Source organism: Cynocephalus volans, chromosome 9 (genome assembly GCF_027409185.1).
Source record: "Cynocephalus volans isolate mCynVol1 chromosome 9, mCynVol1.pri, whole genome shotgun sequence".
NCBI classification, from domain to species: Eukaryota; Metazoa; Chordata; class Mammalia; order Dermoptera; family Cynocephalidae; genus Cynocephalus; species Cynocephalus volans.
The window spans coordinates 151,636,322-151,658,534 of NC_084468.1; the positions used below are offsets into that span (position 1 = coordinate 151,636,322).

At 44.6% G+C, this 22,213-nt stretch overlaps 1 protein-coding gene and 1 long non-coding RNA gene across 2 annotated transcripts in view; one reads left to right on the forward strand and one right to left on the reverse strand.

The window, feature by feature from the left end:
• Positions 1–22,213, reverse strand: part of LOC134386536 (ral guanine nucleotide dissociation stimulator-like) — a 45,138-nt gene that overhangs the window by 1,527 nt on the left and 21,398 nt on the right. Inside the window, exons 2-3 of the mRNA XM_063108734.1 lie at positions 958–1,151; positions 284–343 (exon numbers count right to left, since the gene is read on the reverse strand). Of these exons, the coding sequence (XP_062964804.1) occupies positions 284–343; positions 958–1,133 (236 nt within the window). The 5' untranslated portion in view covers positions 1,134–1,151. The remainder of the gene's footprint in view (positions 1–283; positions 344–957; positions 1,152–22,213) is intronic.
• On the forward strand, positions 7,334–15,636 carry LOC134386537 (uncharacterized). Its single transcript, XR_010024467.1, has 2 exons — positions 7,334–7,747; positions 13,593–15,636. It is a non-coding gene; the product is annotated as an uncharacterized LOC134386537 (long non-coding RNA).

A 22,213-nucleotide genomic window follows, 5' to 3' on the forward strand; every position in this document is an offset into this window, starting at 1 on the left:
TCTGAGGGTGTGGGCAGGGCTGGGGGGAGGGGGTGGGGATGGATTCTCTCTGGGCTCACTCTGCTCTCCAGCCTCTCACACCCTACAGTGCCTGGGGCCCCATCCCCAGCTCATCTTGACTCCTTTTCCTGAAGGGAAACCCTGAGCCCTCAGCCCTGTAGCAGGAATCATAAGATGTGTGGGAGCCAGAGTTCTGCCAGCTCCCCAATCCACAGGCCCCTGCAGACCACACACAGTTGTGTGGAGATGGGAGCCCCTCCATCTGCACCCAAACCCCCCTTACCATTTTAGCTGCTCCAAGGATTCGCCATCCCCGTGACAATCATGAACCATGCGTCCATACCTAGAGGAGGGCAGGAGGGTGTCAAATCTACCACATGGTGGCACTACCTGCTTCTCATGTCTACTGTGACTGTCTCACCTCTGACTAGAATGGAAGCCCAGGAGGGCAGGGCATGTAGTCTCCTCGGTTCATTGGATTATGGTCAGTGCCCAGAAAGTGACTGCACATAGTGTGGCTTCACATATGTTTGTTGAAGGAATGAACCCCAACCAACTCCTCCCAAGAGAGCTGGGTGCACCTGAAGCTGCTCTGCCCGCCCCTGGTCTCCCTGCTTTGAACACACCCAGGAGCCTGCAGATAGAATCTCAAATTTCCTGTAAAAATGTGAAAACAGTGAAGCCCAAGTCAACGAGGTCAGTGAGGGGGTGACAGAGACTTCCTCGTGGGGGGGCAGGAATCCTGAATGAGGACGACCGTGGCCCCTCCAGCAGACCTTCCACAGGGCTGGACTCAGGAGCAGCACTTTCCATGGGGGACCCACTGGAGCTTGTTCCTGTGACCACCCACTGAACACAAGTGGAAACTGAGGCTCAGAGGGGTGTGGTGACAGTCCCAAGACTCACAGACGGGAGGCGGCCTAGTGACACTGTGCGATCGAGGGCCAGAGTGCTCACCTGAGGAAAAGCAGGTGCACCATCTGCAGGGGACTGGTAAAGTCCCTGTAACTAAGCAGAAACATGTGCACATAGGAGCAGTTGCCAGCCAGGGCAGCGGGCACCAGGTGCTTCAACCGCTTCTTCAGAGTGCCTGCCGGGAGACGCCACACCCTATGGGTGGCATCCGGACTCATGGAAGTCTCGTCTTCATTCTAGGACAGGACAGGGGAGAGATACACAGTGACAGCACCGTGAACCCACAGGAGGGAAGAGGCTGGAGGCCAGTCTTAAGCCCAGGGAGGACATGAGAAGACAGCCTGAGGGCCCAGGGTTAATGCACAGGGTGGTGGTTGCGACCACAGCAGTCCCCTTTCACCCTGCAGCCATGACCTGAGGTGTGAACACACCAGGACCAGCAGGTTTATAAACCCCCCACCCTCTGCCCCTGCCCAGGGAGGGTGTCCCATGTCCCCATTCCTCACACACTCAGGAGGAGGGTGTGGTCACCTAGGGAGGCTCACAGTGCTGGCCTGGCTTGGCGTAGCCAGCCCTCCCCTGGGCCACCTGACATTACCTTTGGGGACCTCCTCCCAAACAGCCACAGGGGTCGAGGGCGAGGGCTGAACCAGCGCCTGAAGCATTGGCCAAGCCTCTCAGCACAGGGCTGCCTGGGGCTACGGCCCCGGGACCTCGGGACACAGCACAACATCTCACTCTGCCTGTGGCCAAGTGAACTGGGGAAGGGGCTGTGTATAGAATGTGGGTGCCAGGTTACCGAGTTCCGAGTTCTGTTGGGGTCTGTCATCAAGGAAGTGAGGTATCTTCCTGGTACCTCATTTCCTGGGCCCCTCCTCTGTGTACAAGACTGCAAATGTCCCTCTGGGTACCTGACTGCTGACCCTCCATCCCCATGAACTCTCTCTATTGCCCACACTTCCACCAACACTGCCTGACCACACCCCTGTGCAAGGCCTGGGTGCAGCCAGCATCACAGCTCAAAGGAGATACACGTAGGCTCAGCCCCAGCTCCTGCTTCTTATCACTTATGTGACCCTGGACAAGCCACTGTGACTCTCAGGACCTCCCCACTCTCCCCTTCTGCACAGTGGTGATCATTCTAGCATCTTCTTCCCAGGGATGGCATCAGGCATGTGTGAGAAAACATCTCTAAAACCTATGGCCGGTGTCACATGCAGCTAATAAACAAGACTAGAGATAAAATCCATGACGGTGTGGAAGGTAGCATGGAATACGACTAACGAGAGGTCTGGTTCCTGTCATATAATCTTGAAAATGTCACTTTTGCTCTTGGTCTGTTTTCCCTGTCTGCACCATGCAACAGTTGAAATTTCATGCATTCACATACTGCTGTCCTCCATAAAACCTCACAATGGCTTCATGTGTATTTAGGTTTGGACTCAAGTGCCACATCTCTGTCTCTGTGGTGGGCGACTCCTCAGGGGCTCCCAGTGGTCCCCACCATCTGCTGCAGACATCCTCACGTAATCCTCTGCCCTGCAGTGTGGACTCGACTTCGTGACTCACTTCTAACCAATAGAGTATCAAAAGTGAGAAGGTGTCACTTTCTAAATGTCATTGTAACACGCCTGTCACTAGAGTCTTGTGCTCTGTCTCCTCTGCTCTCTCTGTGTGTATCTACCATATGCCAAGCATGGTGCTGAGAGCTGGACAAAGAGCTGATTCAGCTGCACCCTGGCTTGGGAGAGGATCCCAGTATAAGGAAGAAGAGAGGACGTGCTATCGGGTGGCTGCCATTCTAAGAGAGGAAAGGGTAAAGTGATCCAGGAGGCCATCAGAATATTCTAGATTAGGAAGCTCCCTGTAGATGGTAGGAAATGAACACCATTTGCAAAGAACCAGAGGCGTTTGGTCCACTAAGATGACGGCAACATGTAACTGATGTGTAAGATGTAAGTAAGTAAGAAATACTATACACAAATTCAAATCCTATTTTCAAAATCATTAAATGGCAGGGACAAGTGCTCGTGTTAAATGCAAACATAACTAGAATTGAGGAAGATTCCATTTTTGGAATAACTTTATATCTCCATTAGATGAAAGTATGCAGATATGTTCAGCAATTCTTTTCAAATTGTATAAAATATCCATTGTTGACATAATCAGGATTCCACCCCCATACTCTGGCTTCACACCCCATTTCCTTTACACCAGACACACATCGCTGTGATGTAGATCCATTGGTCTCAACACTTTCCCAGCCCACAGCCTACTGGTCCTGGGAGACAGCAACCATGTCACTATGTTGTGCCCAGAATCCAGGGCCTGACACAGGGGCTCCATAAATACTCCCTGAAATGCTGCACTTGAGAAGAGGCTGATTTTATTACCTAGTGCTCTGCCTACACATGTTATCACTCTGCATTATGTCATGATCCTTAGTCCCCCTCACTTGACAGTCAGCAACCCAGGGGCAGAGTCTGCACCTTGGTCTGCCCATATCCCAGGCCCCCCGCCCAGCACCTGGCAAAGAATAGGTGCCAAGTACTGATGAATGAATTATCTTGAAAATGTGATCTGACAGGTAACTACTGTATTGAAGCCCAGGATTCATCTAGAACACCCAGATGGGAGGTCACCATGAACATGCTGCCTGATAAACTGCCAGGCCTTTAATTTAGTCTGTCCACGACTTCCTTCAGCCAGAAACTGCCAGGGCACAAAGGTTTCCCAGAGTCACCATCCTGTCCTGACTTCTTGACATCTTAGCTAGAAGATGATTACAAATTTCTTAAACATTAGTAGAAAATTGCGGTTCATTTGTCCTGGCATGCAACTGAATGATAAAAATGTGTGAAAACTTCTGATACCAATGACAAAAGAAATGATCCAAACAATATGACCATAGAGGTGCTTTTCTTTTATGCTTAGGACTATTGTTTAAAAATGTGGTATTAAGGAGAATGTCAACAATATTGGGGGAGGCTCTGGAATGTTTCTGAGTAGAAAATGGACTATAGATTACTTTTTTGAGAATTGAGAGAAGCTATTTTGCTGAAAGTGGCAAATGAGCTTGACTTTTAAAAACAAAGAGCATTAAAGCAAGTAAGTTTAGTGGAAAGTAGATGATATTTGGGGGAGGGGTGATGTGTTAAGTTACAAGAGGCAAAGAAATAGAAAGAACACATCTTTTGCAAAGGGAAAAATCATTCCTGTAAAACATAAGAATTTGAGATTTCTTGCTGTTTTTTTGTGCCTACGTAGTATCTTCTTTCTGCTGTAACTTCCAACTAGGGTTCTAGGTACTCTGTGTACTTGTGTGTTTAAAAGAGAGACACTGATAAACCTTAGTAAGCCCTAGAAAATTCTAAAGGTCTGAAATAAACAGGTATTTTTTTAAGTTCATTTAATTAAAAAGCAAAACAAAACAAAAACAGTGTCATCTGCTCCTATTAGGTCAATAAATACATGATCATATTGGAATCTTTTTTTGTGTGTGTGTGGCTGGCCAATATAGGGATCCACACCCTTGACCTTGGTGATACGAGGCTGTGCTCTAACCAGCTGAGCTACCAGCCAGCCTATACATGATCATATTGGAATAATATGCAACAGAGAGATACTCTGCTGCTATGGAGAATAAGCTGATTGCAAGGAAAAAAGATGCTCACAGATAAGGCAAGGGTAGGCTTTTTGTCCCCCATTGTGGAATAGTACAGGGAACAATGCAAATGTATTGAGGCTCGTAATTCCAAGTCATGGGAGGGAAATTAAAATGATGACTCTGGAAGAATAGTTTCAAATGTCAAGGAGTTTGAGGCAGGTGATCAATTTAGTGAAATGACAATTGCTTTAGGAGAGGCTGTTTCTTTGAAAGGATTGATACATACAGCAAGGCAAGGTAGGTGACTGTGCTTTAAGTTTTTAATATTGCTATGCGTTTTAACTTTAAATATATTTGTGACTTTGCATGTAGCTCTGAATTTTGAGTGTCATAATTATTTAAGAATCTTTCATTGATTTGATTATTATAGCTATCACTGTAATTTGATAAGGTTTTAGAACTACATTCCATTTCTAATTTTGATTTCATTATTTCCAAGTGCCGAAATACTTGAACACAGAACCACCTCTTATTCTATAATAAAAAGCAATAGAGACAAGTTATTCAGTTGAAAAAAATTACTTTTTTTTCTTTTCAAAGATGACCGGTAAGGGGATCCGATCCCTTGATGTGGTGTTGTCAGCACCACGCTCTCCCAAGTGAGCCAATCAGCCATCCCTCCGTAGGGATCCGAACCCGTGGCCCTGGTGCTGTCAGCACCGCACTCTCCAAGTGCGCACGGGCCGGCCCTGCTCCATGGTAGTTTTGGATGCTTCCCTCCTTTCTTCTCAGAATTTTCATTTTCCCATGTTCTCCTGGACAACTTCAACCCTGCTAACAATTAAAACCCATCACATCTGTCTGTCGTGGTGTGGACTGGCTCCCACGCAGAAGACTCAGGGCCTCTTTGAACTAGGACTTGCATTGGCTGCAACTCAACCAAGCCGAGGCGCCGATCTTGTGTTTGCACTTAGCATGTGCTATGAATGGAGAGAAATGAAGTGAAAAGTGCCTATGAGATGCGAAGTCAAACTTGTCACGTTCCTAGTCCCCTCTCTGGGCTTCTCTCCATCTTCAGCTCCACCTCACTGTTTACCCCTTAAAGAAGCCAGATGCTCTCTAATTCGTATGTGCACGAAACACTTTGTTTCAAATAACGGGTATTAAATGACTATTTGTTGGAAGTTCTGTACCCTAAATTTGTAGGTGTCCTTTATGTGACTGGCGATGGCATGAATACCTAGTGTTAACAATCTTTGGTGTGCTCAGCATTAAGATACGTTAGGAATTGTCATGGACACTTGTAAAATTAAAACAAATGCAAATGCATGTCATCTGGCCTTGGAGTCCAGTTCTTCAGTACACACTCTGCTGATTTGGGCACCTCAGTCAAGAACCCAGTCAAAGAACCTCACAGAGTCACCCACAGGCCACGAAGCCACAGCACACGAGCAAGACTGTCCCGTGCTGCCCTGTTAACCATGAGCAGATGCCAAGGGCCCCAGATGTTTCAGCAAATGCTCTAGTTTCAGCAAATCCTCTAATATGAAACAGGCCAAAGCAAACAAACAAAAAAGGAAAAAGCGAATTGGAAGAAATAGAGATCATGCAAGGGAAACAGAAAATACCATTAACTTCCTCAGAGTTATAGGAGAGAAACTGTTGGACTTACTGAAGAAGAACAGACGTTGTTAAAGTAGAAGAGGGAGAAGATGAATCAAATAACCATGAGGTCATTTAGAAATTAAAAATATAACTGTTGAAATTTTTGTTTGTTTGTTTTGTGTGTGTGTGTGACAGTTAAGGGGGTTGCAACCCTAGGCGTGGTGTCGCCCGCACCGCGCTCAGCCAGTGAGCGCACCTGCCATCCCTATGTGGGATCCGAACCCGCGGCAGCGCCCCTGCGCTCCCAGCGCCGCTCTCTCCCGGGTGCGCAATGGGGCGGCCCATAAGTGTTGAAATTTAACTTAGAAAACAACTCACTAGAAAGATGAGAAAATAACACAGGGGAAGCCTGATTAGATCAAAAAGACAAAAGGATAACAAGAAAGATACAATTGAAAAAAAGCATAAAAAAGTAAAAGGAGTAAAAGGGAAAGAGAGAGAAACCGGAAGTGCGTGTCCGCAGAGCCAGTGTCTGAACAACACGCGCTCCAGGAAGAGCCGCGGAGATGGGCAGGAGGAGAGAACCGTGGGAGAAAGGAGGAAGGGACAGGTCCCGGAGGTCCCCAGAGGTCCCCACGTGGAGAGTGACGATGGGTCCACACGCCGCCCCGCACTGGGGAAGCACAGGGGACACCGTGTCAACTCTGGGTGTGGGGGTCCAGGGGACGGACCCTGCGGAGGAGCCTCAAGACGGAGACGACAGGGGAGTCGGGCCTTCAGCGTCTCGTGCAGAGTCGGTTCCAGTCTCCGCTTTTCCTCGTCAAACGTGAGTCCGACAAGGCGAGGACGGGCCTCTGGACGTTGAGCAGCCCAAGACCGTTTTCTTAGCAGTCTATGGGGGGGCGTCTCCCACTACGGAGAAGACATAAACCCGGACAGGGGACAGGGCCCTGGTGACGGCCACGGGGGATCATGCCGACCCCGACTGCTCGGAGGCTGCAGTGTAGACATCGGCTCCCAGGAGGTGTCGTCCAGAGCACCACATGGGTCCCTGAGGCGTTCACCTGTGGTGACAGCAGCTGCCCTAACCGGGACAGTGCGCGTGCGCAGACGCCACCGCGCACAGAGGACACGCGGCCCGCGCCGGGCTGTCAGCCGCGTCCCCGCAGCCGCCGGTGCGCGGCGCTCAGAGCCGCCGACGGGAAGCCGCGGTCGCGGGGTGCGCTCTCCGTGGCGCCTCCTGGTGGCCCTGCCTGCAGCTGCCGCCCCCAGGCCGCCCGTCCCGCCCGGGGACAGGAGCGCACGACCGGCCGCTCTCCACTCCCTGCTCCCGCCCCTCTGCGGCCGATGACAGCGGGTTCCAGCGACACGACGGATTCCCACGGGCGCTCCAGGTCGGTGCAAGGGGTCCGCGCTGACGAGGCGCGAGCACAGCCGTGGGGGGACCCGCGTGGGCTGTCGTCGGCCGACGGTCCTGGCGGTTCCTCGGCCCCAGGCTGGCAGGCACAGTCCGCGGCGTGACAGTCCTGACCGCGGAGCCGTGTGCTATGAAAGCCACACGGTCACCACGAGCGACGGGTGAGAACAAAGAGCGCGGGGAGCGCTGATCACACGACGCAGGTCGTCAGTTTTGTTATCTTTTTGAAGAACTGGCTTGGTTCTTAATTTTGTTGATTTTCTCTATTTTTTAAAATTTTTATTGCGTTTGTTTTGGCTTTTATCTTTTTTTTTTTTGGTCTACTAGTTTTGGGCTTAGTTTGCTCTATTTTTCTAATTCCTTAAAGTGTAGTTGGTGTTGTTGATTTGAGATCCTTTTTTTTAAATGTGAGTGTTTACAACCGTAAATTTCCGTCTTTGAACTGCTTTCACTGTGTGTTTTACTTCTCTTGAGACTTCCTCTTTGAGTCATGAATTACGTAAATGTGCGTTTTAAGTTTCCAAGTGTCTGGAGACTTTCTTTTTAACTTTATGTTTCTGGAGAACATACTTAGTGTGATTTCCAATCCTTTTAAATTTGTTTAGGTTTGTTTTATGGCCCAGGATATAGCCTATCTTGGTATATGTCCCACAGGTACTTGAAAAGAATGTGCGTTCTGCTGCTGTTGAGAGCAATGTTCTACCCATGTCTGTTAGATCTTTTCGGTTGAGGATGTCGAGTTCTTCCACATCCGTGATGATTTTCTGTCTAGGTGTTCCATCAATTGTTGAGAGGGCTGTTGATGTTTCCCCTGTAATTGTAGATCTATTTCTCCTGTCGATTCTATCTCTTTTTGTTTCATGTATTTTGTAGCTCTTATGTGTGTGCCTGTGTTTGTTTTAATGTGCTGACTGTGAAGAGAGGCTTAGTGAAGGTAAAGGCATGAACTTTGTCCCATGGGGTGACAAGCTGATATCATTGTGCCAGGCACTGTAAAGCACAGGCACTGCAAGTGCCAAGGGTGAGAGCTTGCTTCACTAGGTAAATCATCAGACGCTTCTCAACATCACTGTTTTCTGACTGACATCTCTGAAATGTATCTTTTATAACAGACGTCTCCAAGTTCTCTAGTGTCCTTTACTGTCACGACTATCTTGAAACAAAGCCAGCCCTGAGTTCTTGTCAGCCAATTATTTCACCATTGTAATTTACAAAACAAAAACTAATTAAAAATCTGTCATGCATAGTCATTGTTCTATGTTCTATATAACTTTTTTCCTATACTCCCTCCTCTATTTCCACATAAGGATATTGTCAGTTACATTGAGAGAAGTGTAATCCTAAAGGTGCGCCCACCTTTCAAAAGAGTGGCTTTCCTTCCTTTTCGTGATCATGACACAATAAATGTCTTTAATGCAAATGTGTATATACCATGTGGTATCTTTGCTTTCTCATTTATTGTAATATTTTTTAGAAAATAAGTTTAAACTGTATAGAGTATTTGTAATGAGGTGAGAGGAAAGCTCTGGGTAGTAAGAATGGAGGGTGTTAGGAGTCTTCACTTAGTGGGGGTCTCTCTCCCTAACTGTCTTTGAGAGAACCCATCTCTCTGGGCTTACTGCGGTTAGGAGCCTGATTGGAATAAGAGGAGCAGACACCATTGTCTCAGACACGTCTCATACACAGTTTCACGTCCTCCTGGCATTGTACCAACTGTGCCGGTGTGACCAAGGCCTCTCAGTGTCAACCAGCTCTGCCAGGGCTTCTCTGATGCTGGCACAAGAGGCTGCCCTGGGGACCTGCTCCCTGAGGAGTAGTTAAGTCTCCAAGTAACAATCTTGGCCCCCAAAAGGACAAGAACCTGTGGATAAATGCTTCCCTCTTTCTTCCCCTGAGGGGATAGTTTTGAGACATATTTCATTATAAATTTCAAAAGATTTTCAAAAGCAACTGGTCACCATAGAGGTAAACTACCCATGGCAGGAATGCTTTCCTGGATTGGTTTTCTGTCCTTCCCTTTCCACCCTCATTGTTCATTCCATACTCACAGAACATACATTCCCCAAACAACTTACCATTCAGGTTAACTCTCAGAGGAACTGGCTAAAGACCCATTACTTTCCAGCACTCACCTTTAGTCCTGCTGCAGAGTGGCTATTAGACTGGTAGTGGTGACGATACTTATAGGTCTGCTCTTATCTATCGAAGTAATCTCAGCTACTTTTTCTTCAGATGAATTCATCCTATTCTTAGCAAAGTTTCAATAGATTCCCATCCACAATCATTGTGCATTTTTATTGCATTTCTCTACCTTGTGTTTTATATACCTCTTAGACTGAAGAACTCTCCAGAAATGGAATAAGTAGCATAAAAAAGGTCTAAGTAATGCCTGGTGCGGTGGGTTTGTTCCTTCAGGGACATTATGTGTGGAAATCCATGGATGTGGATACAGGAAATTAGAGGTGACAGGCTGTGTGGAGACGACCTTGGGGGCAGCAGGCCCTCGGGGACCCACATTATGGGGCTTCGCCAACCTTACTCCAGCGACTCCCCACTTTGCTCCTCTCGGGGTCTAGCTGTTTCTGCTCCTCGCTTATCTGTGTGCTTTCTCTGTCTCTTCTCTGTCTTTTACTTATGGTGTCTGCTTGCTCACAGTTTTCATTTTATGATAATAGCTGGGACTTGTCCTGATTTGCTCAAGGCCTCCACTCTCACCTCCTCCTGTGTGGTCCTGACAGTTGCTACATCGTGGCTACTGTGAACTTTCACCTCTGCTGTGCTGACAACCTTTTGTTACTATTTCCCAACCAGACTTCAGAGAGAGGTGGAGGGGCAGAGAGAGAGAAGGAGAGACAGTGGGAAACAGAGAGAAGGAGACAGAGCAGGAGAGAACGGGCTCATTTCATCTTTCTGTGCCAAGTCATATCATAAACTTCTGATCAGCCCCTAAATAAGCCCTCCTTGATAACGTGGAGAAGACCCAAACGTATTTGCAATTCTTATTATGATCTCAAAGGACTCAGAAAACATAGAAAGTTATTATAGGCCTCTACAGTACTTTTCAATTGTAGTAAAATACACATGACATAAAATGTACCGTTTTAGCCATTTTTAAGCATGCAGTTCAGCGGCACCAAGTGCACTCTCAGTGTTGTTTAACCATCACAACCATCCATCTCCAGAACTTTCTCATCCTCCCACATCAAAATCCTGCACCCATTCAATGACAGCTCCACATTGCCTCTGTCCCCGAGCATTGTGGCTGCCTTTGCTCAGCTGCTCATATTCTAGGGACAGCATTAGTCAGTCACTAAGCTTTTTTTAACGCAATTGCCTGAATATTCTCCCTTCAGTAGCTGGACTTTAGTGAGACAAGCCGGCTGGGTTAGATTGGGGTGTGGGTCTCTCAGTAGGCGGGTAGGTGGTTCTTCCAGGTAAAAATGTCTAAGCTGAGGAGTCATGGGCTGAAAAAGAAAAAGAATGCAAGCAGGCATCTTTATTCTCAATAACAGGCATTGTGATTTCCATTTTTCAAATAAGCATACTGACGTCTAGAAAGTTTAAATAACTTGCTGGTCATTATACCGAGCCAGGGACTCATCTCTTCTTCACTGCAGACAGTCCCTCCTGTGGTTCCATGCCATGCAGGAGACCACATTTTGAAAGTCTGGGGTAACTGCTTTGTGCTAGACTCAGAGGAAGACATAGAAAAGGGCGAGGTTTTGTTTTCAAGGAGCTTACAATCTTAAAGCCTCCGCGCACGGCCACTTGAATGCTAGCAACTCTAGGCAAGCTCTTAACTACTCTAGTCACCTTCACGGACTCAGACCTCAGCAGGCAGAATCACATGGGGAGGTAAAACAGTGACGAAAATGGATTGTGATTAGTGTTGATGGATGATCGTGAAATATACAGTGAGGAAACAGGGACAGCCTGGAATCCACTGAACTTAAAAAGAAATGATGTGTTTCTGTAAATAGCCAGTCCTTCTAGGCACTTGAAATGTCATTTGATTAAAAACTTAAATGTAGAACAGGTTTTGGGGGAAGTGTATATTCAGCCTTTAAAACCCTTTAATCCATGTACCCAGTCAATGGCCAGTTTTAAGGTAGCCCAGTGCTGACAGGGCTGTTCCCTGCTGAGCAGGCTGTGGGCAGGTGCTTGGTGAGCTGTTTGCCTTACTTTTTAAGCAGCTGTTTTGCTTGGCACATGATCTCCCTTGTGGAAAATGTCTGGTCCTGCAGGACCTTATATAACCTTTGCTCTCAAAGCAAGGCCCATCCCCGCTCTCTCACATGTTGGCTCCTGTAGCCCATGGCCTATCCAAATCTTCCGTGGTCCTTATGGCACAAAACTGGAGCTGAAGCCTCCATGCAGAGCCCTTATTCCAATGCAAACTGTGGGCATTTCCTCATCCTTACAACTCATAGTTACCCACAAGTCTCACCCAAAAGTACAGGGACAGCAGAGCAGAATGGTTAAGACTTCGGGCTCTTGACTGAGGCCTCTGGATTCAAATTTGTCACTTACTGGGCCAGTTCTTTAGTCTACCTCAGCCTCTTTCTTCATCTGAAAATAGGGATAATAATAACCTCAAAGGTTAAGTTAATTCTTATAGAAGTTCTAGGAACAACCCAAATGTCCATCAATAGATGAGATGAGTGGATAAACAAAATTGTGTGTGTGTGTGTGTATCTATATAAACATTTTGTTTGTGTATGTGTATATATAGATATGTACATAAGGGGGTCTTCAAAATGTTCATGGAAAGATTCATATTATCTTTTTTTTGTTCAAAAGATGACCGGTAAGGGGATCTTAACCCTTGACTTGGTGTTGTCAGCACCACGCTCACCCAATGAGCTAACCGGCCATCCTTATATGGGATCCGAACCTGGGGCCATGGTGTTATCAGCACCGCACCACACTCTCCTGAGTGAGCCACGGGCCGGCCCCATATTATCTTTCAATTCCACTTTTCCACAAACTTTTTGAGATACCCTCGTATGTGACATTTTATTTATCCATTTATCCACTGATAAATTCCTTCCTAAAAAGGAATGAGATTCTGACACACGCTACATCATGGATGACCCTGAAGACATTATGTCAAGTGAAATAAGCCAGACACGAAAGAACTGACGTTGTGTGATTCCACCTATGCGATGTATCTAGAACAGTCAAACACATAGAGACAGAAAGTAGGACAGTGGCTAGCTAAGGCTGGAGGAAAGGGAAAATTGGGAGTTATGTTTTTAATGTGTACAGAGTTTCAGTATGGTATGATAAAAAATGTTCAGCAGGTGATTAGTGGTCATGGTTGCACAACACTAGGAATGTACTTAATTCCATGGAATTGTACACTTAAAAATGGTAAGTTTTATGTTATATATATTTTACCATCAAAAAAGTGCTTGGAACAGGGTCAATGCATAGTGAAGTCTCTGTATTCCTGATGGCATCTCTTGCACTGCTGCATGATGTTGTCCTTTAACTCTGGCATTTTTGTGCAGCATGCAGTTTGATGTCATCTCTCTAACTTAGGGCAAGGACAATTTCATATGATGCTTTGGCTGTCCCTTCACTGACCTGGCAACTTGCTTTGCACCTAGTTGGGCTCTATAAATCATTGACTGATTAGTTCAGATTCCAAATAACCTGCTTTATAATAACATGACTCGTGCTTTTACTCCAGTGAGTGGGTCTCAGTGTTTGCTCTGTGGGAGGCTGTTGGCACGGTGACTGAGAGCCAGCGTTTGGAGTCAGGCACACTAAGGTCTGCATTTCAGTTTTGCCACTTACTAGTCATGTGCCTCTGGGGAGGTCAATATGCCTCAGCTTCTTGTCACCTGTGATTAGGATAAACAATACCTTACGCATGGTTGCTGTCATGATTAAAATGAAATAACATTTTTTTGAGAACATGGCCTATCATGGGGGCTCAATAAATCGTAGACAATAAAAACATTTTCTATCCTAAGCAGCACTGCCACTTAACTTCCTCATTCTGAAAGTCAGTTTCTGAAACTGACCTTTTACTTAAAGCAGATGCCAATTCCTGCATCACCGTGGATGCTTCTACAACAAAGGGTGATGTCTTGAAGCCGTAACTGCTCAGGACGACGATGGCAATTATTCTGCTTCCCAAACCCAGCAGTCTCAGGTGTACCAGGAAGACTGTACATGCCCTCGCAGAGTGAAAGAAGGCTTTGTCAACCCGGAGGGGATTCCCACTTAGTGCAGACAACCATTGCTCTTAGGCACGAGTTGCTGCTCAGAGCCCCTCAGGGAGGCAATGCTGAGCCAACCTAGAGCCAAGCCCCTGGGCCTCGCTCTAGATGCCAGCAGCTGGGCCGATGAGCAGAACGATGAGCCATTCAGCCCTAAAGGGCAGTGACCACGTGAAGACCAGATCCATGACTCAGAGGCTGAACTTTGTTAAAAACAAACAACAACAGTGGCCACTACGGATGACTTTGACAGCGCCAGGAACAGGAAGCAGAGTGGCAGCCACAGGGATGAAACCCTGACAGCTAAGCTGTTCCTGCAGCAGGAGCCTGATTCGGGCAGATTAACTCTTGCTCTCTGTGAAACATCTCAGGGGACTTGTTCCAGAGTGGAGCAGTGGAAAATCTCTCAGCCCAGGGAGAGAGCGAGTGACCCTACTTACAGGTGAGTGCTGGAGAACGAAGGAGACTCTGCTGGAATTGGAATTCCAGGAAATTCAATAGAAGGACCCTTGAGCAAACAGAGTCCAATCGTGAGCTGGAATAAGAACTTGGAAGTCACAGCACCTTGATGTCACCACACCTGAGGTGACTCCAGAATACACAGCAAAGAGAAAGAGAACAAGCCGGGGAGGGGAGAGCAAACATGTCAAGAGACCCCCTCGATGTGGAGCAGTCAAGAGGAAGGGGAGGCCAGAGACTGTCAACTGGCTGCTGCACAAAGCACGTATCGCCTGATGGGCAGCTGCTGTCACCCTCCTCTGCCACCTGTTGACTTTTTGGGGTGTCATGCACCTGATGGCACAAAAGTACTCTGTATGTATCAGTCACTGCCTCAAACGTGAATGAATTCTATTTTCCTGCCCATGGAAATACGTGTCACTAATCTTCCAAAGAACTTTACATTTCCCAGCTCCTGTGTCTAACTTATGAATCTGCTGTTAGTCGTTACCCACAACTTGAGAAATGTCACCTTAATCTAACTTCAGGAGATATTTATCTATGTCACTAAGGACTTGACTTGAATTCTCATAAATGGTGGGGAAATGTATATAGATATGGGGATATATATATATAGCAGGATACCAGAGAGAATATACAGTGTGTAATATTAATTATGAAAAAAATGCCCAGGAAAAAAAAAGATTGGAAGGATTTTAACCAAAATGTTTACAGGGGATATATTCATTTTCTTCTTTATGTTTAATACATATCTGTAGTTTCCAAATTTTTGAAGTGAATAGATTATTTTACAATTTCTCTCTAAATACAATTTAGATATAGTTTTTAAAGAAACAGAGAAACTCCCCAGAGCTGCAGGAGCTGCTTCTCCGGTCTCAGCAAGACTAGCCGCCAAAAGCACCTCTCTCTGGGCCAGGAGTGGGTAGGAGGTTTGTGGGACTGCAATGGCTGTCTGTTACTCCAATGGGGGCCTGAGGCCATGGTGAGCAGAAGAAAGGTGTGATGTCAATTCAGGTCATCCTAAACTATACTTTAATTTCATAACAAATTATAAATATAGAGTTTTTCATAAACACTTTCTTATCCATTTCAAAGCAAGTGTTAAAATATTAAGATAACTTAGGTTTTATTCTCTTCTTCTATACATTATTAGTACCAGTTATACTGTCAATTCAATTCAGCAAAACAGACTAATCAAGAGCAAAGGCCATGGCAAGTTTTTAGGGATGCTCAAGGCATTTTGCTATTCACTGCTTACTATTTACAAAATGGTTTAAAGGAATGCAAAGATGAACTTTAATCCAGTGGAAGGGAAATACAAGTACATAAATAACAATATCACAGGTTAGCATATACAATAAATCCACCAAAAGGCAATAAAAATGCTATAATGCTCATAATAATTTTTTATCCTTTCTGAGTCCTTTGGGGTCAATACAAGGATCATAAATATAACTGGATTTTCTAAGCAGTCAATTGAATATTTCATGACTACAGAAATTCACTGGATCAATTAAGATTTTGATGAGCAACATTTCCTTTATTCTATTCAATTTTCAGAGGTGTGTCTCAGAGAGACTATAATGATTATTTTGAGCTGCTGTAATAAGTTTAGCTCCTTGATTTGCTGACATTTTCTCTTAAGTAGATGTGCTCAGATATATTATTTACCTTTAGTCCTGTATTTGCAAACTGTCTTCTATGCAAAATTTATTCTGCAGATATACTTGAACCTCCATTTCACAATTTAAGGAAAGTCTGATGACCTCCCCAATGTTTCTGTCAAGCACCAGGGTGACACAGCCTGGATGTGTGTTCTGACACTGCCACCTCCCACTCTGCCATCTTAGATGGGTTACTGCACTTTTCTGAGCCTCTCTTTAACAACAGGGCTTGAGTAGTTTGAGTTAGTCCATGTCATCTATTACTTACTGTTGGTTTTGTGGAGATTAGAAGCAGTGGTGGTGGCCTCACTGGGGCATTTTTTAAAAAAGACACTGGACGTTAACTGTTTCTATTTCTGCAAGTTCTTCGAGGCCCATGCTGCACCCAATCTGGCACCAGGCTACTCACAACGTTGCTGTCTCTCCTCTCGCATTCTTATTCCTCCCGTCTTTCCTCCTTACCCCGACTCCTTCTCTTCTGGATGGCCAGAACTTCAAACTCTCCTATTCCATTTCTTAAGCCCTTTTTATAAACTCATTTTTGGGCTTACTGCAAAACCAAACCCATTATGATACTTAACAAAAGAAAAGTATTCCAACACATGATCAGGCATCCATAAAACAGTTGTAGGAGAAAAATGGCAACTTTTACTCTGCATGGATGAAAGATGTCAAGTGGACATTGTCAAGGTTCTGTGATAACCATTTTTTATAGCTAATTCTTGTTCATATAAGGATATCCACACAATAATTACTAAGCTACTTGTCCTGAATATCCTCTAAATTTTTCTAAAGTTGCTTTTATTTTAAAATAATTTTATAGAAAGAACAACTTATTATTAGAAGTTCTCTTATTCATTAAGGATATGTTGGTAAATACTTTTCTACAAAACTTTTCCCAGATTTTTATGAGAAAAGAGTGAGTTAAATGACTTTACCTAACTTCACCTCTTGCAGATGACCGTGTTCTTTTGAAAGTACTTTTTAGGTACAGAACCAGAATTTGATTTCAGGTATTACTCAGTCAGCATTTCCTCATTTGATGACACGGGTTTCTCTTTGATTAATCTAGTTCCACAGTTTCAACTGCATCCTCCATACGAATCACGCACAAGTATATATATTCCAGCTTCGGTCTGCAGTGCCTCCGACACACGGCTGCTCTCACAGATTCAATGACTGATTTCTTTGCGATGCTCAGATGGCTTCCTATCACACGTGGACTAAGGTTCAAACCAAGCCTAGTATTTTCAGCCCTTTAAATCTTGACCCCAGCCATATTCCTAGACTCATCTTTAGTCAATTTATTTCACAAATATTCATTAAGTCAGCCATGTGCCAGGTGTGTGCGGGGCCTGAGGATATGACCGTGGGCAACCCCAGACCCAGTCACTGGCCCCGCTGAGCTTCATCTGGGACATGCTTTCTTGCCCCTCTGTATTCTGTAGCCAAACCACGCACCACTCTCCAGATGTGCTTTGTGCTTTCTTATCTATAGGCTTGTCCTCTGCCTGGAATGTTGTGACCGAGAGCAAGAGTGTTAATGAAGCCCTGGGGTAAAATGATGAATTTGTACTGCTGTACTTTCCGAACTGTTTTTGATCCTCCATAGCGATGGAGACTGAGAAAAAAAAAAACTCACCAGGTCAGTAGTAGAATACCAAGTGCCAAAGTCTACCTTGCTTTTTGTCTATAAGATACCACACGGCGGACATGATTTAAAGTACCACTTGGTTAAGTTCACCTTCATTACCATAATCCATATAGTTTTTATGGGGGCCACATAGATGATTGGTCGGGAACATAATGGATGTCAATGCTCCTGCACTTTTCAAGTCTTTAACGGTGTTGCTCATCTCTGCATTTCCTCCCAGCATGTATTGTTACTTTGACATGTTAACTTGGCTGAGGGGAAGAACAGTTTCAAGTTTCTTACCATGATGGTTCTTACTCCACAGGGGGGAGAACCAATGTGAGGGTTCTCCCAGCCACTAGCAATACGTATTCCAATTCTGTATTCAGAAACCACAGGAATAACCAAAGAATGTTCCTAACAGATCCACCACACCCATTGTGAGACATACTGGAGCAAGAACTCCGTTTATCACGTGGCTGCTCTGTGCACTCGTTCTAACCGGACGTTAATGAAGGTATTTCAGGTCTCTTGATTCAGTACCAGCACAGAGCCTGGTTCTTATATTCAACAGTTCTTGAAAAATCTGAGGATTTCCTTTATGCCAGAGCAAATTTTCTCTGATGAATAGTCTTAGATCCTTTTGGGAAAGGTTCATGGGACTGTTCATCGTATAGACTTATGCTAGCATCGCATCGTCCCTCCTCAAGGGGACCATCTCTTGTGAAATGAGTAGGCTGTAAAATGTCTCATCTGGAAACTGGGTGTGGGACTCTTTTTCCCTGAAGTGAAAACTGGAGAAGGTTTCTGTTCATCAGCTCTTGATATTTTCTTTTTATTATACAAGCAAATTACATTCTGTTTGAACCCCCCAGAATGCAATGATTTTGTTAAGTATTGCTACAGATTCCCCAGGGTCTAAGCATGCTGCATACTATTCTAGCCCTGCCACTCGCTGTGGCAATTATGTCCCCTTTATTCTAACAGTTAAGTCCTACCATTTGGCCTCTGCCACTCCAGAGTCCTGTCATTCCCTTGATACTAGGAATCTCAGTTCCATGGCAGCATCTTCTCCTGTCAAACCCGGCCTATCGAAGGCATTTATCACAGAGCTTCTCAAATTAACTGGTGCCCCTCAGCAATGTATTCCTCATGGCTTTAGTGAAAGAGATGTCCTCTGGGTCCTCCTAAGGAGCACTGCCAAGTGCCAGCTTCTCTGATCACACATAATAAACTCATTCTAATATTTTTATATCCTTGAATCTTTGGACCCCTTCCTCAATACTAGGCCAAGGCAGTTCCAGCATCTCCACCTCATTTGCAGTGGGCTATCATTGTGCAGAAGCTCCTAAGAGCCATCTCAGCAGCATGTTAGACAGAATCCAGGTGTCCTTACCAGGACATTGAACTTAAGTCATAGAGCAGGCTCCCATGTCAATAAACTATATCCCATCTGGGTTTATTTCCACTTTTCCCACCAGCATTCCTGATCTTCAAGATCACCATACATATGTGTTCTCCTGATTCCTGAAATATGCATATTAATCAGGTTCTGCACTTTCTTTGGCATGTAAACTACTTCCTCCCAGAACTGGAACTGTGTTTCCTCTTTGGGGCTATGCTAAGATCTTACCATACTTATCAGGATGCAAGGCAGGTCACATCTTGAGAAAACAAGGCCAAGGGAGGTTAAATAAATTGAACAAAATCAGGTAACAGGTTAGCTTTAGAGTCAGAATTACAACCTAAGTCTCCTTGCTCCTGGTGCTGTACGTTTCTACTACACTCTAGAACAGTGTGTCTTTGTCTTAGTCTGTTTGTGTTGCTATAACAGAAATACCTGAGACTGGATAATTTATGAAGAAAAGAGGTTTATTTGGCTTACAATTCTGGGACAGCTGCATCTGGCATGGGCCTCAGGCTGCTTCTACTCATGGCAGAAAATGGCAGGCAGCCGGCAGGTACAAGCAGATCACATGGTGAGAGGAAAGCAAGAGAGAGAGAAGGGAGGTTCCAGGGTCTTTTTAAACAACCAGCTCTCATGGGAACTAATAGAGTGAGAACTCACTCAGGCGCCTGCTCCCAGGGAGAGCATTAATCCATTCATGAGGGATCCACCCCCATGACTCAATCTGTTTCCAACACTACCACATTGGGGATCAAATTTCCACATGAGTTTTGGAGGGGACGACACATCCAAACTCCATCAGTCTTGGTGGTGGTAGTGCATAGATGCTTTGCTGGCAATAAAGACAGAAGCTGAAAATAGCACTTCCTCCACACTTCCTAATGTATTCTCAAATGGAATAGCATTTTATTACTGTCCATAACTTATTCATTTTACATTGAAAGTTAAAAAAATGTGGAGTTTTAAAATTCATTAATATATAGTCACTGTAACATTTTACCTATTTCTTTTGCCTCTGACCATAGATGCATGTATCAACACAGATGCAATGTTAAATATTGATCTTTTCACTTCATAAATGATAAACATCTTCTGTATGCTATTACAGTATCTCAAATATAACTTAAACAATTATGTCTATTGCTTTTTTCCATTATAAAAGATGCTACTTTGTCACTCAAGAAAATTTATAATTCTGAAAAGCCAAATATTAGAGAAAAACAAAGCACCAATATCTTCACCACATAAATACAACCACATAAGTATTTTGGTTTTTTTTTTTTGTCTTTTTCATGACCAGCACTCAGCCAGTGAGTGCATCGGCCAGTCCTATATAGGATCCGAACCCACGGCGGGAGCGTCGCCGCGCTCCCAGCGCCGCACTCTCCTGAGTGCGCCACAGGCTCGGCCCAACCGCATATGTATTTTGGAATCATTATTATAATATTTAATGATTGAACAAATTTTTATCTTGACAAATACATTTTTTCATTATAATAATATAAAATTTAGGTGATTATATAGGGATTTCCGGAGGTAAATAGGGATTGAATGGGTAGGTAGAATTAGTTTGTGATGGTGATTATTGCTGGGCAACAACATTTCTGTTGCTCCTTTATTGTGTGTGCGATTGTTGTATCTTTTTTCTTTTCTCATTTATTTGTTTATTTACTTATTTTTTTATTAGCTCCCATATATAAGTGAGGACGTGCAGTATTTCTATTTCCTTGCCTGGCTTATTTCACTTAACATAATTTTCTCTAAGTTTAACCATATTGCTGCAAATGGCAGAATTTCTTTCTTTTTTTATGGCAGAATGGTATTCCATTGTATAAATATACCACATTTTCCTTATCCACTAATCCGATGGTTGGCATTTAGGTTGGTTCCAACTCTTTGCTGTTGTAAATAGAGCTGTAATAAACATGGGAATATGGGTGTCCTTTCGAAATGATGATTTCCATTCCTTTGGGTATACACCCAGCAATGGAATTGCTAGGTCATATGGCAGTTTTATCTGTGGTTGTTTGGGGAACCTCCGTACCATTTTCCATAATGGCTGCACTAATTTACAGTGCCACCAACAGTGTAGGAGTGTTCCCCTTTCTCTGCATCCTCGCCAGCATTTTTATTCTATGTCTCTCCTTTGAAGCACGTGGTAGAATGGTACTTCCCCATCCCCTTGAAGTCGACCATGGCTTTAACTAGTGGGGTATGAGTGGAAATGACATGTTTTCATTCCAGGGGGAAGCTTTTAAAAGCCAGTGCACAATTTTCCATGTTTCCTTCCTTCTGCCAAGGTGACGTGAAAAGTTCCAGATGAAGTTCCATCAGCTTGATTCCTTGTGTAAGGATGACACAGAATGGTTCCCACAGCAGATCAACAAAAAATATATGTACTATGAGCAAGAAATTGTTGTTTTAGGTTAATGAGGTATTTGGAGTTGTTTATTACTGCAACATAACCCTAGTCTATCCTGTATGATGTTTTGTTTTACTTTTGAAGTATTCTATCCATCATACATTGAAATAGTTGCTCGTTATAAGGGTGATCTGACTTGGACATCTGCCATCCCATTGAACACCAGAGGTCATATGACTGTACCTTTCATCTCTCCCTGTTCCATTTAAATATCCTTCCCAAAGGTGAGAATTCAATGGAAGAGGATTACCCTCTCAGAATACAACTATTTTTAATCCAAAGTGTTAAAAATACCTGTGCTAGGGCCGCCCCGTGGCGCACTCGGGAGAGTGCAGCGCGTGGGAGCGCAGTGGCGCTCCCGCCGCAGGTTCGGATCCTATATAGGAATGGCTGGTGAGCTCACTGGCTGAGTGCGGTGCGGGAGAGACCATGCCAAGGGTTGGGATCCCCTTACCGGTCACAAAAAGACAAAAAAAAAAAAAAAATACCTGTGCTCTTTTCTAAAATCTGAAAACAAGGCAAATTTGGTTCTTTAAAAAGAGACTTGTGCCATTTTTAAGAAAATTGTCTAGAAAAGTCTTATTGTGGATGGCTGTGATAATCCCTTGATTGAAGAACTCAAGGAATAGGATGTTTAGCACAATCCCTGGCATGTCATAGATGTTCAATATACATGCAGTGGATTGAATTATGAAAAAATTTAGAAAATTTCACCAGCGTGTAGAGGAGGAGGAGGTCGAACACGGAGTCAAGGCACCTGATCCACCAGCTTTGAGACTTAATGCCTGCCCTGCTGGGTTTCAGACTTGTTTGGGACCCGTTTTTCATTTCTTTTGGCCTATTTCTCCCTTTT